Raw genomic sequence first — 20,171 nt, forward strand, 5'->3', positions numbered from 1 at the left:
TTGTTGGCTTTTTGGTGTTCATTTTTTTTTTTTTTAATTTTCTTCTTTTTCTTTTTTAAGTCCCTTTAGTGTGTCATATAATAATGGCTTGGTGATGATGAACTCCTTTAGCTTTACCCTGTATGGGAAGCACTTTATCTGCCCTTCCATTGTAAATGATAGTTTGCTAGATAGAGTAATCTAGGGTGTAGGCCCTTGCTTGTCATCACTTTGAATATTTTTTTTTAAAGATTTTACTTATTTATTTTTAGAGAGAGGGAAAAGGAGGGAGGAAGAAAGGAAGAAATGTCAATGTGAGAGAAAAACATTGATTGGTTGCCTCTCATATGAGCCCCAAAAGGGGACTGAACCCGCAACCTAGGCATGTGCCCTGACCAAGAAATGAACTGGTGATCCTTCACTTTGTGGGACAACACCCAACAAACTGAGCCACACCAGTCAGGGCTGAATACTTCTTGCCAGACCATTCTAGCATGCAAAGTTTCTTTTGAGAAATAAGCTGACAGTCTTATGGGAACCCCTTTGCAGGTAATTGTCTGCTTTTCTCTTGCTGCTTTTAAGATTCTCCGTTTATTTTTAACATTTGGCATTTTAATTATGATGTGTGTTGGTGTGGAACTCTTTGGGTTCATCTTGTTTGGGATTCTCTGTGCTTCCTGGACTTGAATGTCTATTTCCTTTACCAAATTAGGAAAGTTTTCTTTCATTATTTTTTCAAATAAGTTTTCAATTTCTTGTTCTTCCTCTTTTACTTCTGGCACCCCTGATTCAGATGTTGGTAGGTTTAAAGATGTCCTAGAGGTTCCTAAGCCTCTCGTTTTTGGTGTTTGTTTTTTTAAATTCTTTTTCTCTTCTCCTGTTCTGAGTGAATGCTTTTTCCTTCCTTTTCTTTCAAAACATTGATTTGATTCTTGGCTTCACCCTTTCCAGTGTTGGTTCCCTGTGGATTTTTCTTTCTTTCACTTAATGCAATCTTCATTTCTGCCTGGGTCTTTTTTATGGCATTGAAGTACCCAGTAAGTTCCTGGAGCATCCTGATAACTAATGTTTTGAACTGCGCATCTCCAGTGCAAAGATAGGTTGCTTATCTCTATTTCATTTAGTTCTTTTTCTGGAGTTCTGTTCTGTTCTTTCATTTGGGCCATATTTCTTTGTCTCCTCATTTTGGCAGCCTTACTGTGTTTGTTTCTGTGTATTAGGTAGAGCTGCTTTGACTTCCTTAATGGACCTGTTGAGTTGTACGGGGCACAACTTACAACAAAGTAGTGACCCCAGCACTAGAAAACTTACCACCTCACTCAAGATGGACACAAAGTACCAACAGGCATCTCCCTTTCGAAACCTTAGGACAAAGAGCTACTTCTCACATCACCCTTGGACGGTGTACTCACACTACTACTTCACTGGTCCAGAAGCGCTCTCAGCGCGTAGGAAAGCCAGTGCTGCTGGATCCAGGGCGAGGGCAGAGACTTTGGCGTAATGGGCGTGGCTCCCTCTGGCCCTACCTCCGCTCTTTCTTCTCCTACCGTCACGCCCCTCTCCCAGTCCGTGTCTCCGCATGCGCGACCCAGCCCGGGGGGCGGTACTGCTACATCCGGGCATCCAGGGGCCTGTAGCTGTGGTCGTTTTGTTTTTTTGGCTGGATTTGGGAGACTGAGGCGGTCCCGCGCTGCGCGATACCGGACTCCGGACCGACTGCACGGCCGGGGCTGGACGTAAGTGCCAGGCGGGAGTGGGGGAAAGGGAGGAACCCCCGCAGGCCGGAGAGTGCGCGGACCCGGGGTTCTGTGCCCAGCTGGCGCTGACAGGGTCGTTGCCTCCACCTCTGGGAAGCTGCGTTCTGGGCTGTGCCTGGTGGGACCCTTCCTGGCTACTTTCTTCTGAACTGGTCCGGCCGTGACGGGAGAGGGCGACGGCGTCCGGACTCCGCCAGGCTGCCAGGCCGCGCCCTTCCCGGGGACTCCAGGATCCCTGAAAATCACATTGCCTTCCCTACTTCATAACTGGAGAACCTGAGATCCGCCTGGTTCACACCGCGAGCCAGAGCTTATTTCCAGGTCTTCCAAGTCCCATTCTACTCTCTACATCTAAAATCCCCAGGGTCTGGAGGGCGGAGTTTGGGCGTGAGCGTGCCGGTAATAAAGCAAAGGAAAATGGAATCGAGGCGGGGTCTTTGGAAACAACCGAAACTAACTCATTACTGGCGTGCTGTTCCTCCCAGGGAGGAATAGAACGAGTGTATTCTCAAAATCAAACACGTCCTAAAGGCAAATCAGCACTGGTTGTATCACAGTTTTTAATATTTAGTTTTAAATAGGGAAGTTACAATAGGTTTCATTGCTCTTTTTTAGGATTTGTTTTTAGATGGTCATGATTGGTGGTTATAGAGTAGCTTTAATGGACGGATTCAGATTCGCCGTAGGAGTTTGGGTGTTTCTTGATTATTATTAGGAAGTTTTACGTAATTCTGGCTTTTTCATACTCTGCAATATATATTCTGGCTGTGTCTCATGTCAGGTCTGTACAGCTCAGCTTGGAGTAATGTTTTATGTAATTTGTTAAGACATTTTAGGTCAACTATGGTAATTTAGCACTGGATTTTTTGGTCTGAATTAACATTAATTTCAATTTTGTACCTTCTTTTGGCCGAAAAACATTTGTTAGAATCAGAGATAGGAATATTAAAAAGAAAATGGGTGTTCTTTTTGTAGAAATTACTCCAAAAGCCAGGCTTGGAGAAGGAAAAAATAATGGAGTAATGTAGGTAGAAGACCTGCAGTACAGTATTTAACTTCTTAACCTGAGTATGAAGAAACACGTTCTCTAATAAAATGTATAAATTCCTAACAGAAATATTTTCCACCTGACTGCATGCTTTAACTCAAAACCAAAGTTTACCGTTTGTTTCTGCACTATGTTAGTGCCCCTGGATTGTAAATATCAAAATCATATAATAACTTGATTTAGCATTAAAATTAATAATCCTAAAAATTGTAAATATGTGAATATCCACATTTGTTTATATTACTTGAATATACCAAAACCATTTCTTATTTTTTATTGAGATATAATTGACATATAACATTATGTTTATGATATACAACATAATGGTTGGATATGCTTATATATTGCAAAATGATCACCATAGTAAGTCTAGTTGCCATCCATCAGTACACATAATTACAAATTTTTTTTTTTTGTGATGAGAACTTTCAAGATCTACCCTCTTAACAACTTTCAAATAATACAATACAGTATTCACTATAGTCGTGATGCTGTACCTTGCATCCCCAGGACTTATTTTATAAATGCAAGCCAAAACCATCTTTTAAATTAAGAAAAATATTAAAGGGAAAATACTGAATAAATCCAAATTTTATTTTCCAAAGTTATAATATGGAAATTTATCAAAAGCTAAATCAAATATTCTGAAGAAGTATATGTAGCCAAACTTAAGTGCAGTTGACTTTTGTACAACATAGTTTGAATTGTGCAGGTCCACGTATAGGTGGATTTTTTTCAAGAAATACATAGTCCTCTTCATCCCAGGGTTTCCCATCCCAGGAATCCACAGATGCAGAGGACCGACCTGACTGTACACATTGTTCCACACTATTTTGTATGAAGGACTTGAGCATACCGGGGTTTTGATATCGGCAAAGGTCCCCCCCCATATCTGCAGAACCGTTCCCCCGTGGATGCTGAGGGATTGTTGTTAAGTTTTGAGAGAGCCAAAAAGTTATCCTTGGATTTTCCACTGTGTGGGAATTTGGTGTCCCTAAGACCCCATGTGTTCCAGGGTCAACTGTATTTGTAACTTCACTTTTATTAAATCATTCCCAAACTGTTTATTATTTTCTAAGAATATAAGTCAGGTTTAAAGCAAGTAAATAGAAGTACTCTATTTAATTGGTTTTTTTGTTGTTGTTTGCTTTTTAAGTGTCCTGAAGAAAATGTCTGGATTTCTAGAAGGATTGAGATGCTCAGAATGCATTGATTGGGGGGAAAAACGCAATACTATTGCTTCCATTGCTGCTGGTTTTCTAGTAAGTGTCATTGATAATTTGCGCCTTCATTATTTTGGTGTGTTTGTTTTGTGTTTTAAGTTCTGTATAATGTTTTAAAATCTGTACTATTTTATCTTTGACCACTGAATTTATTTTAATAGATGTTGCTATTTTGTTTATGAGAAGGTTGAGTTATTCATTTCATTCCAACTCTTCGTTGAAATTATGGTTTGAAATTTGATTAGTAGATCAATTGTTTTTCTTTAACTGGATGGTATAATGAAAGACAGGATATTTTATTTTATTTTTTTAGATATTTATTTACTTTTTAGAGAGGGGGAAGTGAGGGAGAAAGAGAGGAAGAGAAATATCCATGTGTGAGAGATACCTCAGTAGGTTGCCACGGTTGTCTCTCACAGGCCCCCAGCTGGGAGATCTGACGCCCAACCCAGGCATGTGCCCTGACTGGGAATCGAACCAGAGACTTTTTGGTTTATAGGCTGGCACTCAATCCCACACTGAGCCACACCAGCCTAGGCAAGGCAGTGTATTATTTTATGTATTTATTCATTATATGGATTGTGCCTCCTCTTAATGAGTAAATTAAGTTACGAGGAAGTATTTTAGAAACAGGTCAAACTAATTGAGATATGATTGTATTTCTCCATAATCAAGTTAACTTTCTTCTCAATCTCATTAAAAAACAAAAACAGAAAACTCATTTAAAATACTACTTAGAAGTGACATAATATAAAATTGTTATTTACCTTGCAGATCCTTCAAGGCATCTAATATTTGTATTGTGTGACACTATATTGTAACATGCTCTGAGTCAATTTTAAGTAAACAAATAAATATCTGTTTAAATATCTCTTCTTTCCCTACTGTCTGATACTTATAATCTATGAAAATTATCCTATATCTTTCCAAAGTAATGGTCAAATATAAAACTATCATAGAATTCTGCTCTTATAAACATAAAAAAAAAAGCTTTGGACTTTCACCTACGAAGAATATAAATATCTTGAATATATTGAGCTGAGAGTAAAAAAGCGAAAGAGTGCTTGTGTTAACCAGTGAAAATGTCATTAATAGAGTATGGATCTGTCTACAACCTGATAAAAATAATTTGATTAGTCTAAAATAGTTATTTTAAAATAATTGTCAGAAGATGGCATTTCCAGAACTAACTGGGCCAGGATTGGAAGTTGGGGTAGGGAAAGGGGTTACTTTCAAAACCTTCTAAGCTACTTATCAGTATTTGGTTAATATTTTGTAAGTTTCTCCTGAGATGATAAAAAAAACATTTGTGCAGTTTTAACATTTTTTCATTATATATTTGCCCTTGATAATATCCAGAACCAAATTCAATTAAGATCATTTATAATTTGGTGTTAAATTGAATTTAGCATCACACCTGAAACCATCTGTAGACTGCACTGTAATTACTCAAAAAAGGAAGAGCAGAACTGCAGCCATTACTTATTCACAACGTCAAGAGGACAGCTAAACTTACATCAACAATAATTACCCTCCATATTATTTTGATTGTTTTTTCTTTTCAATAAGTACATCTTTCTGGAGGCTTATAATATATCAGCAGCAGGCCACTCTTTTTGTCAGTTGGAATCTGAATCACTTTTTTTTCCTGCCAGGAGATACTGTAACATTTTTTTAGAAAATAAGTTCATTTTAATATTCATTGCTGTCAGACTTAAGGGTATCTAATATTTAATTATATATTAAGCCATGTGCCAGTTACATGTAAGAAATTGCTAGCACAGACCCTGGCAGGCGTGACTCAGTGGATTGAGTGCGGGCGTGTGTATTGAAAGATCACCAGTTCCATTCTCAGTCAGGGCACGTGCCTGGGTTGCAGGCCAGGTTCCCAGTTGGGGGTGTGTGAAAGGCAACTGTTTCTCTAACTCAACAATGTTTCTCTCTCTTTTCCTCTCCCTCTCTCTAAAGTAAATAAATAAAATGTTTTAAAAACATTGCTAGAACATTCAAGAAAATTTGGAAATTCATTAGAAGGGATCTATTCACTTTGATATCTTGCTTTCTTTTTAGCCAGTAATATATGAAATTAATATATGCAATGTCTCCTTAGTATCACCGTTTTTGTTTGTGTGTTTCAGTTTTTTACAGGCTGGTGGATTATCATAGATGCAGCTGTCATTTATCCCAGTATGGAAGAGTTCAACCATTCATACCATGCCTGTGGTGTTATAGCAACCATTGCCTTCCTAATGTAAGTGTCATTGTTAGTGACACTTATTACATAGATTGTTACAAAATAAAAATGTTTTACATGTAGTTGAGTGGATTTAAATTTTTGAAATGTTATTAAATTAACATACTGGGCATGGTTTAAAAGTCAAATAGTAGAGAAGATTTAAAAAGAAAAGCAATAGCCTTCTTTTCTTCCTTTTATCTCTCCTTTTCCACTTCTATCTCCCAGCTTCTCTCAACTATCCTATTTCTATACTGCCAGTGTTTATAACATTACTTTTAGGTCAGAAACCATCTATTTTGTCTAAGGGTTTATTTATTCATTTAACAAATCTTTGTTAAGCTTTTATATTCCCAGGCTCTGCAGTAGAAACAGGAAAGTGACTAAAACAGGAAAATCCATGCCTTTCTGGAATTTATACCCTAATGAGTGAGGCAGGTAGTAACAAAAGAAAAATAAATTAAATACATAGCATGTTAGATAATGATGAGCCCTTGTGAGAAAGAGCAGAGAAGGGAGATATGGCAAAGAAGAGAGATGTAAAATGTCAGCGGGGGTATAGAGCCCTGGCTGGTGTGGCTCAGTGGATTGAGTGCTGCTCTGTGAACCAAAGGGTTGCTGGTTTGGTTCCCAGTCAGGGCGCACATCTGGGTTGTGGGCCAGGCCCCCCAGTAGCGGGCACGCAAAAGGCAACCACCTATTGATGTTTCTCTTCCTCTATTTCTTGCTGCCTCCCCCCTCTCTAAAAATAAATAAGTACATAAAATCTTAAAAAATAAAATGGGGTGTAGATATTTTCATTCAAGTTAAGGAAGCCCTCACTAGAGAGGTGATATTTGAGTAAACACTTGAAGAAATGAAGGAGTTCGTCATGGGTATATGTGAGAGAGGCTCATTCCAGACAGAACAGCAAGAACAAGGGCTCTATGGCATGGAGACCAGTATGAATGGAGAAAAGGGTCAAGGTAATAACAGCAAAAAAAAAAAAAAAATTGAAGAACTGTTCTAGACTGAGGAGTCTAAAGAGACATGAGACATTAGAACAGAATATACCTCATGATTCTGGACAGGATCCTTCTTTTTTTTTTTTTTGGTGAAGATTTTATTTATTTATTTTTAGAGAGGAGAAGGCAGGGAGAAAGGGAGAGAAACATCAATGTGTGGTTGCCTTTTGCGCATCCCCTCCTGGGGGACCCTGCCCCCAACCCAGGCATGTGCCCTAGACTGGGAATCAGACCAGTGACCCTTTGGTTCACAGGACAGCACTCAATCTATTGAACCACACCAGTCAGGGCTGGACAAGATCTTTTTACTATTAAGAGCATTATTGGGACAACTGAGGAACTTGAATAAGTTCTGAAGATTAAATAATGGCAGTGGTAATGAATCATTGCTCATTTCCTGATTTTGATGATTGTATCATGGTTCTGTTAGAAATGTCTTGTTTGTGGGAAATAACATATAATTGTATGTCTTCTTTGTAGGTAGTAGTTTCCGGGGTTGTGGGGCATTATGTTGACAGCTTCCAGATGTTTCAGAGAAAAAATTTATTTGAACTGTACTTAAAAGTTTTCTGTAAGTTTGAGATTATATATAAAACTAGTAATACCAGAGAACAACTAGAGATCTTTTGAGACTGACAAGGCAGGGTCCTGGCTGTCTGACAGAAAGTCATAAAATCTATTCAAATGGCTCAGCAAGAAGAAACAAGAACTAAGCACCACTAACCTAGGAACATCTGCATTTTTAAAAATATGAAGCTTATTTTTAACAATATTTTATGTACCAAGTAATTTAGTTAGTATAGAGGTCACTGAATATAATTATGAGTATTTTGATCATTCTAAAATTTAGACTTGAATGAATAAATTAAGACTTTATATCATTGTGAAAAAAATTAGGGTTTAGATATTTAACAACATTTATTGAACACCTACCACGTGTTAAGCCCTGTGCTAGGCCCTGAGAATAAAAATGGAAATGAGATCAACAGCACCCCTGCCCTTGCAAAGTTTACATTCTAGTGGTATGTGTAAAATATATATAATGTTTAGCTTTTTAACTTGATGTAAACATTTAAAATTTTTTTAAAAGGATACTTCTCAGGAAGGCAAGGCTCTCTCAATTTAGGGTACTCTATGAAAGTTAGTGAAAGACATTTTATGTTTGGATCATTTATCAGGAATTGAAAAAACAAGATTTTACCACTTGAATATCTTTGTGTTGAGTATGTCTGATATGTACAAATGGAAAACTAGATAGGACCAAGCTGAAGATTGTTCCAATCTTAACAAGATATAATTTTGAGAATTTTTAAAAATTGAGGTATAATTGACTATTTTGAGAATTTCACTTTCACATTTAAAAAAGCACCAGAATCATCTAAAGGACTTGTTAAAACTCAGATTTGCTGAGCCCCATACCCAGAGTTTCTGCTTTAGTAAGTTTGGGTGGGGCCAGAGAATTTTCTTTCTAATGCGTTTCCAGGTGATGCTGATTCTGTTGGTCTTGGGACTGTAATCCTTGCTTTAAAGGCTGTCTGGTTGGAGGGACTTGCTCACAGTCATATGAACCCTAATCTTAAACTTGAGGAACTGAAGCTTCTTGTATCTGGTAATTTGATGTCATGGATAGTCTCCTCTTGGAGACCCTGACTTCTTGGTTTTATTTATACAGGATTAATGCAGTGTCGAACGGACAAGTCCGAGGTGACAGTTACAGCGAAGGATGCCTGGGTCAAACAGGTAAATAAATGCAAACAGTATTTTACCTTGCGTCCTTAAAATGAGAATTACACATGGAAAGGACCCTTGTCTCACTCCTTCGGATCAGAGATTGGATGGAGGAGTATCTAGAGCAGAGGTTGTAGGTTCCAAAGCACAAGGTAAAAGTTGCATTTGGTCAAAGTCGGCTTTAACGTACAGAATATACAGTTTTGAATGTATAATCCTGTGCAATGGTGTGTAGATGTAAACATATAAAGAACAGTGTATAATGCAAAATAGAACTTAGAGTACTTTCAGCTATACCATATAAATTATTTTCTTACCTTTTTTGCCAGCCTTATTTGATTGAATTAGCATTTGGAAATAGTTTAGAGTCATAGGTGTTAGTGTCTGTTTTAAAATTTGACATCTTAACCATTTCTAAGCGTACAGTGTAGTAGTGTTAATTACATTCACATTGTTGTGCAACTAACCTCCAGAACTTTTTTAATCTTGTAAAACTGAATATAATAATAGAATTTTAGTGCTTAGTTTCATCCAGGCCCTTCGTACTCAACTGAGGAGCTCACCTCTGCTGGACTCCATTGTCATGGACGTGAGGCAGGCAGGATACTGGGCACCGTGGCCCAGCTCCCAAGAGCCTAGTTTGCTCAAAGATTTTAGAGGAAATGTATTTATTAAGCAATTTAAATGGTAAACTGAACGTATTACATTTATTAAAAAATAAGCTTGAATATGGGCAAATTGAGTGTTTTTTGTTTGTTTTTTAATGAAACAGGAGAAACCACTAGTCAGCTCTGGTCTATGTTTTCAGGCTTCTTGGTTCACTCTCTTCATAGGTGAACTTAAAGTAGAAGAGATGCAGAAACGTTGACCTACCTTAACCTTGTAAACTCTAAAGGAATAGGTAAATTAATGTTAGCAGTTAGTGTTGATAATAAGACAGTTAATAGCTAGAGCCAGGACTAAAATATGGCCATCACATCTCTAAATAAAATTTGTTAGCTAACATAGCTTTGGGGGTTCAGAGCCAGTTTTATTTGTTTTAATACCTCATCTATGACTAACAGCTTACTTATTTCATAAATATTGTTTTATGTTTTGGATAGGAAGTCAGAAATTTATATATAGCATTCTATTTGCTGTGCTTTATTGAATGAGCCAGTGTTTTTATTAAAATTTATTTGTGCTAATGAAATAAACTCATCTCAATTCATTTTAGGCAGTCTAATGATACCATTTATTTTATAGCATATTTTCATAAATATTATAAAATGTGTTTTAAGCCTTCTTCTATTAACAAAATTTTAATGCAGCTTTCCTAAGTGCCAACCACAATAAATTTGAATTTATTTTGCTGCCTGACTTCCTGGAAGTGAAATACAGTAGTGTTTAGATTCACATATCAATGAATATGAATTTAATTTTTTGTTAATTATACCTATGTTTTTGTTTGAAAGTTCTCTTGGAGGAATTTAAATTTTGCAGCACAGTTTCTAAAAATATATGGAGTATGAGCCTCTAAATATGATGAAACACACTTTGTAAGATTTTTACTGGAAGATTGAGGATAGTTTCTCTTGGTGTGCATATTGAGTGAAAGTAAAATAGGCAATTAAAATACACAGACCAGCCACCAAGAAAAAGGCCAGTGGCTTCACTCTTGAAAGATATTCAACACATCTCCTCATCTTATTTTTGACTTTAATGGATGGCCTCTATACATTTTTTCTGTTTGGGTTTTTGTTTTCTTTCTGAGAACTTAATTGAACTGACTGCTGCCATATGAGAAACAATTCTGGTAAAATGTTAATTCTTTTAAGGTGCTCGCATTTGGCTGTTCATTGGTTTTATGCTGGCCTTCGGTTCTCTGATTGCATCTATGTGGATTCTCTTTGGTGGTTATGTTGCTAAAGGTAAGAGCACAGCTTATATTTTACTTTGATGGAATACTGAAACTGAACATTAAAGCTGGTTATTTTAGAATAAAGCTTTTTTCATATAATAGACCAGCTACTAGTAATGCACTTATACCTAGGAACTCCCCTCTTCCTGTTAGTATTTTGTTTTGTTTGGTATGTTTTTAGGATCCCTTTCTTCTACATTTTTTCTTCTAAAGCTTGGAAGGAGTGGGACACAGGTCCAAGCCTTGCTCTCCTTTAGCTTCCCAAAACCTCACTAGCAGAACGTATGTGTTCTCCAGCTTTTTGGCAGGTTTTGACTTACTGAGTAATATCTGTTCAAAGCTCTAACATCCTAGAATTGAAATTTATTGAGCTAATTAGCCTTCCTGATAATGATATCATCTCCTTTTAGAAAGAAAAATAAATTAACATTTAATGTTCATCTTTAATGTTTACTTTTTTTTGAGAATTTTTACAAGATTTATTTGAGCCAAATTGAAGACATGCCAGGAAGCAAGATCTTAAATGCTCTCTCTATATATTTGTTATTAAAACCATGTTACCAGAAATGTAGAAAAGAAAGAACTGAAAAAGAAACTGTAATAACCTTACTGCTCTTAAATATTTTGGTATATTTTCTTTGATCTGTTCTGTATTTTATGTACTTACGATTGTAGTATAAATCAAATTTTGAGCCCTGCTTTTGCATTTAACACAATATGATAATGACAAGTGCTCTTGTTGCCACAAAATTGTCACCATCATATCTTAAAAACAAAGAAATTACTTTTTTTCATTTGAATTGCATAATACTTTGTTCATTGTAGAAAACTGAGACCATAAAAGAGCTTACAGAAGAATATATAATTACTGATAATTTTTTTTTAATTAAGATTTTATTTATTTACTTTTAGAGAGAGGGGAAGGGAAGGAGAAAGAGGGAGAGAGAAACATCGATGTGTGGTTGCCTCCCACACGCCCCCTCCTGGCGACCTGGCCAGCAACCAAGGCATGTTCCCTTACTGGGAATTGAACCAGTGACCCTTTGGTTCACAGGCCAGCACTCAGTCCACTGAGCCACACCAGCCAGGGCCGACAATTCTCCTTACCCAGATACAACTACTAATACAGAGTTCCTTTTTGTAGGAAAATGTTTACCTCAGAGAATTTTAAGATTTTTTTTCAAAAAGCTTTTGGAGCCTGGTTATGCTTTGAGAATCATTAGTAACATATCTATAATTTTAGAAAGTTGCCTTTCTACAAGATCTCTATGAGCCATTCTGATGGTAATTGTTATTTAATGTAGTCTTACTATACAAATGAGCTGTTTTGGTAAAACCAGATAAATTAAAAAATATTTTGAGGAAAAGTTGATAATTTGTCTATTCATCATGCCTTGGTTTGTCAGTTAGTGAGCAATTATTGACAGCTAATAGTATAAATTTATGAGAATTTTAACTTAGGATAAAATCAGAACAAAATGCTCCTCTTGCAGTCTTGCCCGTCTCAGCTAATCTATTCCCCCAGAAGTAAAGGCCAAAACCCTGGTGGATATGGCCTGTCAGAGATGATACCTCTTTCTTTCACTCTCCATATCCAAGCCAGCAGCATATCCTGCTGCTCTGCTGTTAAAATAGATCTCTCATTTGACCATTCTTTACCGTCTCCATTGTTCCCACCCTGGTTCAGTACGTTACAGCCCCCTGCCAGACTTCCTGAAGTAGCCTGCTCACAGGTTTCTGCTTCTCCCCTTGGCCACTCTAGTCCGCTCTCAGCACCGCAGCCAGAGATCCTATTAAAATATGTCAACTCATGTCTCTTTTCCCCCTCCAGTGGCCCCTTACCTCATTCAGTAAAAATCAAAGCCCTTGCTATGAGTGCACGGCTCTGTAGGGTCTCTCCACCCAGCAGGCCCCTCATATTTCTCTCACCTGTCTTTTGCCCACGCGACCGTCCCTACCGTACCACTGTGCTTCCACCTCAGGGCTTTTGCGGTTGCTGTTTTGCTGCTTCTGCATGGCCCCTGCCCGCACTTCATTCCTGTCTTCGGGTCAGTGTCACATTCACATGAAGTCTTCCTGGACACCTGTATGAAACGCCATCATTTGTTGCACTTCCTGTTTCTATTTTCTCCTTGTTTATTCCCTATATCGTCTAGCTCCATGAAAGCAAAAAAAATTTGCCTGTTTTATTTTCGGCTGTATCCTCAGCACATTAAACAGTGCTGAACATGGTATGCACTCAGTAAATATTGGTTATATGAACGAAGGGGTCTGTCTGTTACTAAACCAACACTAGACTCTGTCATATGTATTATGTCATTTAATACTCAAACCAACTATAGTTACCAGGAGAACTAATATTCAGCAGAATCAGAAAGTAAATGTTTTGAGATGATAAACCTCTAAATTTTTTTTTTTTTTTAACAGAAAAAGCCATAGTGTACCCTGGAATTGCTGTATTTTTCCAAAATGCCTTCATCTTTTTTGGGTAAGTTTGTTTTGCATTTTTCATCCTTTTTTTCTTTTAAATTATTTTTTCATAATAGTTTCTTATATGTCATTTATATGTTTAGTTGCTTTATTTATCCCTGTCCAGTGCCCCTCCCCCATGTTATTGTCATAAAATATGAAGCATGAGAAAGATATTTTTAATACATGGGTTCGTTTGCTGCCAATTTTGGAAACATACATCGATTTTTAAAGTTGCCACCACCACCCTGGCTGGGTAATTCTGTTGGTTAGATCGTCGTCCCGATACGCCAAGGTTGCAGGTTCAGTCCTGGGTCTGGGCACATACAAGAATACAAATAGATGTTTCTCTCTCTCTCCCCCTGCTCCCGCTCCCCTTCGTCCTCCCTTCCTCCCTCTTCTTCTTTCTAAAATCAATTCTTAAAAAAAAAAATTAAAAGAGTAGGGAAATGGATCGAACAGAGACCTGTTAAACAAGAACCAGGAGTTCTTTACAAAAATAAAATTGCCACCACCTCCCCTTTAATGAAGAACTGTGATTTGTGTAGATTAAGTTATATAACACTGACAATGTTCATTTTAAATCTGTATTTCTAGCAGTTGCTTTTAATGATAAGCTGACTTAACACCATTTCTCCTGAAGATTTTGTTTCTGGGTGCATTTTATGGTTCCTTCTATCCTTGGTGTTGTTAAAATTTGTGCATGATATTTGAGGTATAGGAAAAGCCCTAACATTTTTTTATCCTGCTGATGAAGTGACAAATTAAAAGATTAATAAAACCCCTAAAAACTTTAATACTTTTATTAATAATCTTCTTCAATGTTTATTCTTTTCTGGACATTCAGGGCCTGCTTTCTCCTCTATCCTTAGCCTTCCACTCCCTCACACCCAAAAAGACCAAAAAAAAGAACAACAAAAAAAAAACCCCAAACTTTTATCCTGTGCATCAGGAGTTGTTTTGTTTTGTTTCTTTAAGATTTTATTTACTTATTTTTAGAGAGCAGGGAAGGAAGGGAGAGAAACATCAGGCAGAACCCACAGCCCAGGCCTGTGCCCTGACCCGGCATCAAACTGGCGACCTTTCACTTTGCATAGGAGTTCTTATCCCTCGTTCCATAGCTAGGTTTCTGATGATGGGGAACCACCAGCCATTTCTATGTGCAAGACGTTGGTGTTTCTAGGAAGAGATTTTTCAAAGAAATCCCTAATCCAAAAAAAGTTTTCAAAATTGCTGTATATTCTAGGAAACTGTTTTAGGCCTTTTCTTTCCCTGTCCCTTGCCACCCTCAAAAAGGAAATAGAAGCCCTGTGTCTACTCGGAACCACTCATGAAATGTTAATAGTTGCTCTTCAGTAATAGTCAACCGTTGGTATTCATACGTATTCCATTTCGCCACCAGATATTTAGCAATTTTATAAAATCAGTTTGGGAATAAGAAAAATGTGAACTTAAATGTGGCAAGATACACAACCTCTTGGGTCATGTCTTATGTCCTAAAACTAGTGGGGAAACCTCAAAAGAATTTAAAAAAAAAAATTTAAGCCATTGATTTTATGCAGAAGATAATGACCAAAGTTTACTGAAGCACCATTCTTAGTGCTTTACATAAAAGCTCCCAGTTAATCCCTATAACAACTCTGAAGGTTTCTCTATTGTTACCCCATTCTGTATATGAGAAAGCAGTCACAAAGAAGTTAGGTAACTTGTTTGAGATCATATGGCTAAACTTGCGCTGACTCTAGGGTTCACACTCTAGCTACTATGATGTTGAAATTTGAAATTTGGGATGAATTCACTTGACATTTTCTCCCTTTTCTGGATCTTCGACCAGTTGTTTAGTATTAGTTCTGTTGCCTTCCTTTTTTTTTTTTTTTTTTTTTAAATAATGTAATACTGTACTTGAAAAATACAATGTGGGTAAACCTCACCTCCCAACTTATGAAATAAGGTTTGGATGAGTTCGTTATTTTGTAGGGTAGTGTAGCTTGTGTTTATGAGAGGATTTAGGATTTCTTTCCCATTCAAGCTGGAATTTTGAGGTTTGAGCATTTTAAAGTTGATTTGAGAGAGATAGACAAACATTAGTTTGTTGTTCCACCTATTTGTGTATTCATTTGTTGCTCCTTGTGTATGCTCTGACGGGGGAATCAAACCCGCAACCTTGGTACTGGGACAACACTCTAACCCACTGAGCGGTGTACCCTGCCAGGATGAGGTTTGAGCACCTTCAAAGATGGACCAGGCCTCTTGAGCTCACTACACCACTATCATCACAGGGTCAGGGGCGGGTAGGGTAACTCAGTGCCCCGCAGCGTCAGGCAGAGGAAGGTGGTATAACAGGGTCAGAAGCAGGAATAAGAAAGGCTTCAGGCTGGAGTGGTGGGGAGGGGATTTACTGAGAACCAGCCAGGGAGGGATAATAATTTATTTTAATTATTATTTACTGGGCAAAAATAAAGGATAAACTTAATTTCTACCTTGAGATGCTTTTGGCAGAGAAGTTACTCTGTCACAGCATTGTTGACGAGGAGGATTTGTGGGAAATTTTTTAATTCTTCCAATGAGAGAAGAAACATAAGTTCATTCAATAATTATCACATTTCCCAAAACCTTGGAAACTGATCATTGATATTTCAAATTAGTTATAATAAACTCCTCTTATGTACAACAAATTTGGTTAATTTTTCATTTGTTACTATTATACTTCTTAGATCTAAAAACTAATCCAGTCTTTTAAAAAATATTTACTCATCTTTATTTTCCCATTGTTTCTTATTTTTAAAGATTTTTATTTATTTATTTTTAGACGGAGGGGAAGGGATGGAGAAAGAGAGGGAGAGCAACATCAATGTGTGGTTGCCTCTTGCATTCCCCTTACTGGGGACCTGGCCTGGAACCCAGGCATGTGCCCTGACTGGGAATCGAACCTGTGACCCTTTGGTTTGCAGGCTGGCACTCAATCCACTGAGCCACACCAGCCAGGGCTAATCCAGTTTTTTGAAAATACTATGAGCAAATCAAAATTAAATTCAACTAGTGGACACCATTTGACAGTGTAGAAGGGACTAGCGCTTGCCCACAAAACTTCAGTTTACCGTTTATATCTGTTGACTAGTATTTACCATGGCTCTTTTAAACTGTCTGGAGAGTAGAGCCCCTTAGTAACTAATTTGAGATTTGGGTTTTGTTTGTTTGTTTTGTTTTGCAGCAGTAGACCTGATACTAACTGGTAGAACAGAGATCAAATCACCTTTTCAGGTGTAAATCCTTCATAGATAGAAATATACTTCCAAGAGAGACTATAGCTGACTTCCAGGTTCCATTTTTGTTTTCATCAAAAGCAGCAGTGTTTACCTTTAGAAAGACCTATGAAACCTGTTTTAAATTGATGATTATGATTGGGGACATAACCTTGAGTTACACCAGTAGTTGGAAAACAGATGAGAAAACAAAAACCAGCATATGCCAGTGAAACCTCTACTTCTGTCTTCAGTTTCTCAATTGCATCTGTTTCCCACATCCAAGCCCTATTGAATCTGCCCCTGAGTCATCTTCAACCTGTTCTTTTTTTGTCCATTTCCATTGTTTATGTTCAGTTGTTGTCATCCCTTCCTGAAAGGTTCACTTCCCTTGGATCCAGTTTTTTGTTGTTGTTGTCATTAATTTTTCCTCTAAAACATAGCTCTCATCCTGTCATTTTCCATCTTAAATTTTTTAGAACCCAGAGCTGTCTACAGGAGAGATCAACACTAGTAGCTACCCAGCCAAGGTCTGCCCACAGTGCTGTTTTATTTAGCCTATACAGGGCTTTTTGTTTTATTGAGCTGACATTTAAAAATCGAGAGATTTTACATAAAAATCTGAGTTTTGGACTTTTCTTGAAAAACTGGAAGATCTGACAACCCTGGGCCACACACAGCAGTCAGCTGGAGCTGAATAGTTAAAGGAGGGGGACATCGCTGCATAGCCCCATTTCATTCAGTGCCTGGTACTGGTTACCATTCAGCCCTTTAGTAGAACATAGAGGCTGGCACCTGCCTTCTTGGTTCATTTAAGGAACCTAAGACCCCTGTAGGCAATTTTCCACGCTGTTCAATTTGCTTACCAAATTTTGGCCATCTCAGTCCGTATCCTAGTTGTCTCTTAAAATAGTCTAGCCATTGTATATCTAGTCAGATATACATGAATATCTTCTTATGCATATAATGGTCCTCTTGCCCCTCTTAAACTGAAGCCTTCAACACAACTATAGATTTCCCACCTAAACCCTAGGCTGCAAGCTCTGTGAGGGCATATTCCTGACATGTTGATCTCCTGGGCTTTTCCTGAGGCCTCGTGGTCTTTTATTCCTCTTTGCCTTTGGATATACTATTTCTGCTTCCTGAAATGTCTGTCTTCATCTTTCCATTAGTTCCTGTACATACCAAACTCCTATTTGAACTTCTGCTTAGCCTTTAGAGTTTGTCTATTATTACCGTCTCTGTAAATCCTTTTCTAACACATCCAGACAGAATAAATTCTCTTTGTTTCAGTGCTCCCTTAACATTTGGTATATATACCTCTTTTTTTCCTCCCAATACTTACACATTGTGTCATCAAGAATGTGAGCAACGCCCTGGCTGGTGTGGCTCGGTGGATTGAGTGCTAGCCTATGATCCAAAAGGTCACTGGTTTGATTCCCAGTCAGGGCACATGCCTGGGTTGCAGGCCAGGTTCCCAAGAGGGGTCGCATGAGAAGCAACCACACATTGATGTTTCTCTCCCTTGCTTTCTCTCTCCCTTCCCCTCTCTAACCATAAATAAATAAAATCTTTAAAAAAAAAGAAAAAGAATGTGAGCAACTTGAGGACAGGAACTATATCTTATTCTTTGTAGCTCTAGCATCTAAAGCCTAACACCTTGATACTAAAAAAAAGAAAAAGGTTTATTGAATGAATTTGATAAAAATCAGACATATAATGGTTACATACTAAGCATTGATTAACTTTTTAAGAGTGACATATGTCCACAATACTCACAGTTAAAGATGTGGGGAAGCTGGTGATAAATAGCACCACTGGGCACAGTAAGTTTACTGCCTTGGAGTGACCGGTTTCTGTTCTAATATGTCCCATGGTTTTTTCATATAACTCATCAATTACTCTTTGTTGCTAGTTTCCCAGGCTTCTAAATCTCACATCTTTTCTTTTTCCAAACTTAGCTAGTCACATGATGTTTCTTGTTTTATTCACAGAGGACTGGTTTTTAAGTTTGGCCGCACTGAAGACTTATGGCAGTGAAGATATCTGATTTACTACTACTGTACAGCAGCCCTGCATGGTTTTGTTGTTTTTGTTCTTTTTTTACTACTCCCAGTTTTTTGTAAAGCCATTTTCTAAACTTATTTCTGAGTGTAGCCTCCGCTTAAATTTGTGTGATACTAAAATCATGAGAGATCCCTATTTAAATAACAACAAAAATCTATTGTGGTATGCATTTGATTAACTTATAAAATGTTAAAAGTATTTCACATGAGTAATTTTTATTGTTTTATCATGGTATAATTTGTAAAAATAAAAATAAATTACAAAAGAAATTGTGGATATACCTCATATGAGTATTTGTCATATTCAAAGTTCAAAATGCAATTAAAGTGCTCTGAAGGCATGTGTTTATTAAAATGTGGGCTCTTCTTTGTCAAATGTTAAGTGAAACATAAACATTTTCTTGTTTTTAAAAACTATTCAGTGGTCAGGATTCTTTTTTTTAATTGTTTACACTATTAAAGATGTTAGTGGTCAGAATTCTTTCTCACTATACGTTGAGTTTGGTATATATAGTTGTGCCAAAAATTCTGAAAACATTTCAGTGTAGGTAGCTATTAAGGGTCTCCCAGGAGGTGAATGAGCATGGCGGGAGAGAATAACTCCTGATCCAGCCACCAGGCTCCTCAAACTGTCCTTTCTGTGCCTCTGATCCGGTGGGGTGGGGGTGGGGAAGTTGGTAATAACTCAGCTGTGACACGTGGTTCTGGTGGGACGTGCGGTCACTCCACATCTACCATTGAAGGAAAGGAGAAAAGCGTAGGGAGTCCACACTATACTCAGGTGACAAATTTCGTTGTTGGTTTGCTAATAACGTTGGATTCCATGTTTCATCTTATCTCTGTACTGAACCACTAAGCTCAAAATAGACCAGCCAGGTCAGTTTTAATTACAAACATGAACTGCTGGGAATTCTCATAGCCTGTTCTTTGGAACTCTGCCGTCCCCCAGGCTTCCCACCTTGGTGAAATGGGAATTTTTTTTTTTTAAGGAACTGGCTAGCTATGGGATACATGTTCTTCAGAACGACAGCTTGAAATGTTTTCTTTCATAAAACTTACAATTAGCCCTTCATTAAACGCAAACTATCTTTCAGATGATTTACATCTCTTTTTCCATATCAACCATAGTTAGCTCCCCGTATATAGTATGTTTTGAACACGGCCTGGGCATCTAGATACTACTCGAAGAGATAACTATTGCTGTTACCCTTCAGCAAATCAGTCATGGTAAGTTTTTAGATCTGTAGGATGTGAGAATTGGAGGGGACCTTAGGGGGTGAAGTCTACCTCTTTTAACAGATGAGAGAACTCGGACTATGGAAATTTAGGTGATTTCCTTAAAGGGACGGAACTAGATTTTTAATGTTGAGGCAGTGTACCTCCACAACTGACCGTGGTACCTTTCCCCACAGTTAAATTCAGAATGCACTCAGGGAATAAGATCTACCTTGGAAATTGCTGGAATAAAAGCATGATGTCTGCAAGAACTAAATATAAATGAGTTTTTAATTTTTCCCTGCTT

The 20,171-nt window shown here is 37.6% G+C and overlaps 1 protein-coding gene across 1 annotated transcript; it reads left to right on the plus strand.

Moving 5' to 3' along the window:
* Positions 1-1,564: 1,564 nt before the first annotated feature.
* TMEM50A (transmembrane protein 50A) lies at positions 1,565-18,919 on the plus strand. The gene is made up of 7 exons (XM_054571751.1): positions 1,565-1,715; positions 3,941-4,046; positions 6,146-6,258; positions 8,917-8,984; positions 10,790-10,882; positions 13,300-13,360; positions 18,578-18,919. The coding sequence occupies exons 2-7, from the start codon at positions 3,954-3,956 to the stop codon at positions 18,621-18,623; spliced, it is 474 nt and encodes a 157-aa protein (XP_054427726.1). The 5' UTR covers positions 1,565-1,715; positions 3,941-3,953; the 3' UTR covers positions 18,624-18,919.
* Positions 18,920-20,171: the final 1,252 nt, after the last annotated feature.

This window comes from Pteronotus mesoamericanus, unplaced genomic scaffold, assembly GCF_021234165.1.
Source record: "Pteronotus mesoamericanus isolate MK-2021 breed Mesoamerican mustached bat unplaced genomic scaffold, CSHL_Meso_final contig_221, whole genome shotgun sequence".
In the NCBI taxonomy this organism is placed as follows: Eukaryota; Metazoa; Chordata; class Mammalia; order Chiroptera; family Mormoopidae; genus Pteronotus; species Pteronotus mesoamericanus.

Bases quoted from the DNA above. Each gene is read 5' to 3' on its own strand.
- TMEM50A (XM_054571751.1), top strand. From the start codon at position 3,954: ATGTCTGGATTTCTAGAAGGATTGAGATGCTCAGAATGCATTGATTGG. The intron at 4,047-6,145 runs GTAAGTGTCATT...TGTGTGTTTCAG, and splicing joins CCATTGCTGCTGGTTTTCTA to TTTTTTACAGGCTGGTGGAT. The intron at 8,985-10,789 runs GTAAATAAATGC...AATTCTTTTAAG, and splicing joins AGGATGCCTGGGTCAAACAG to GTGCTCGCATTTGGCTGTTC.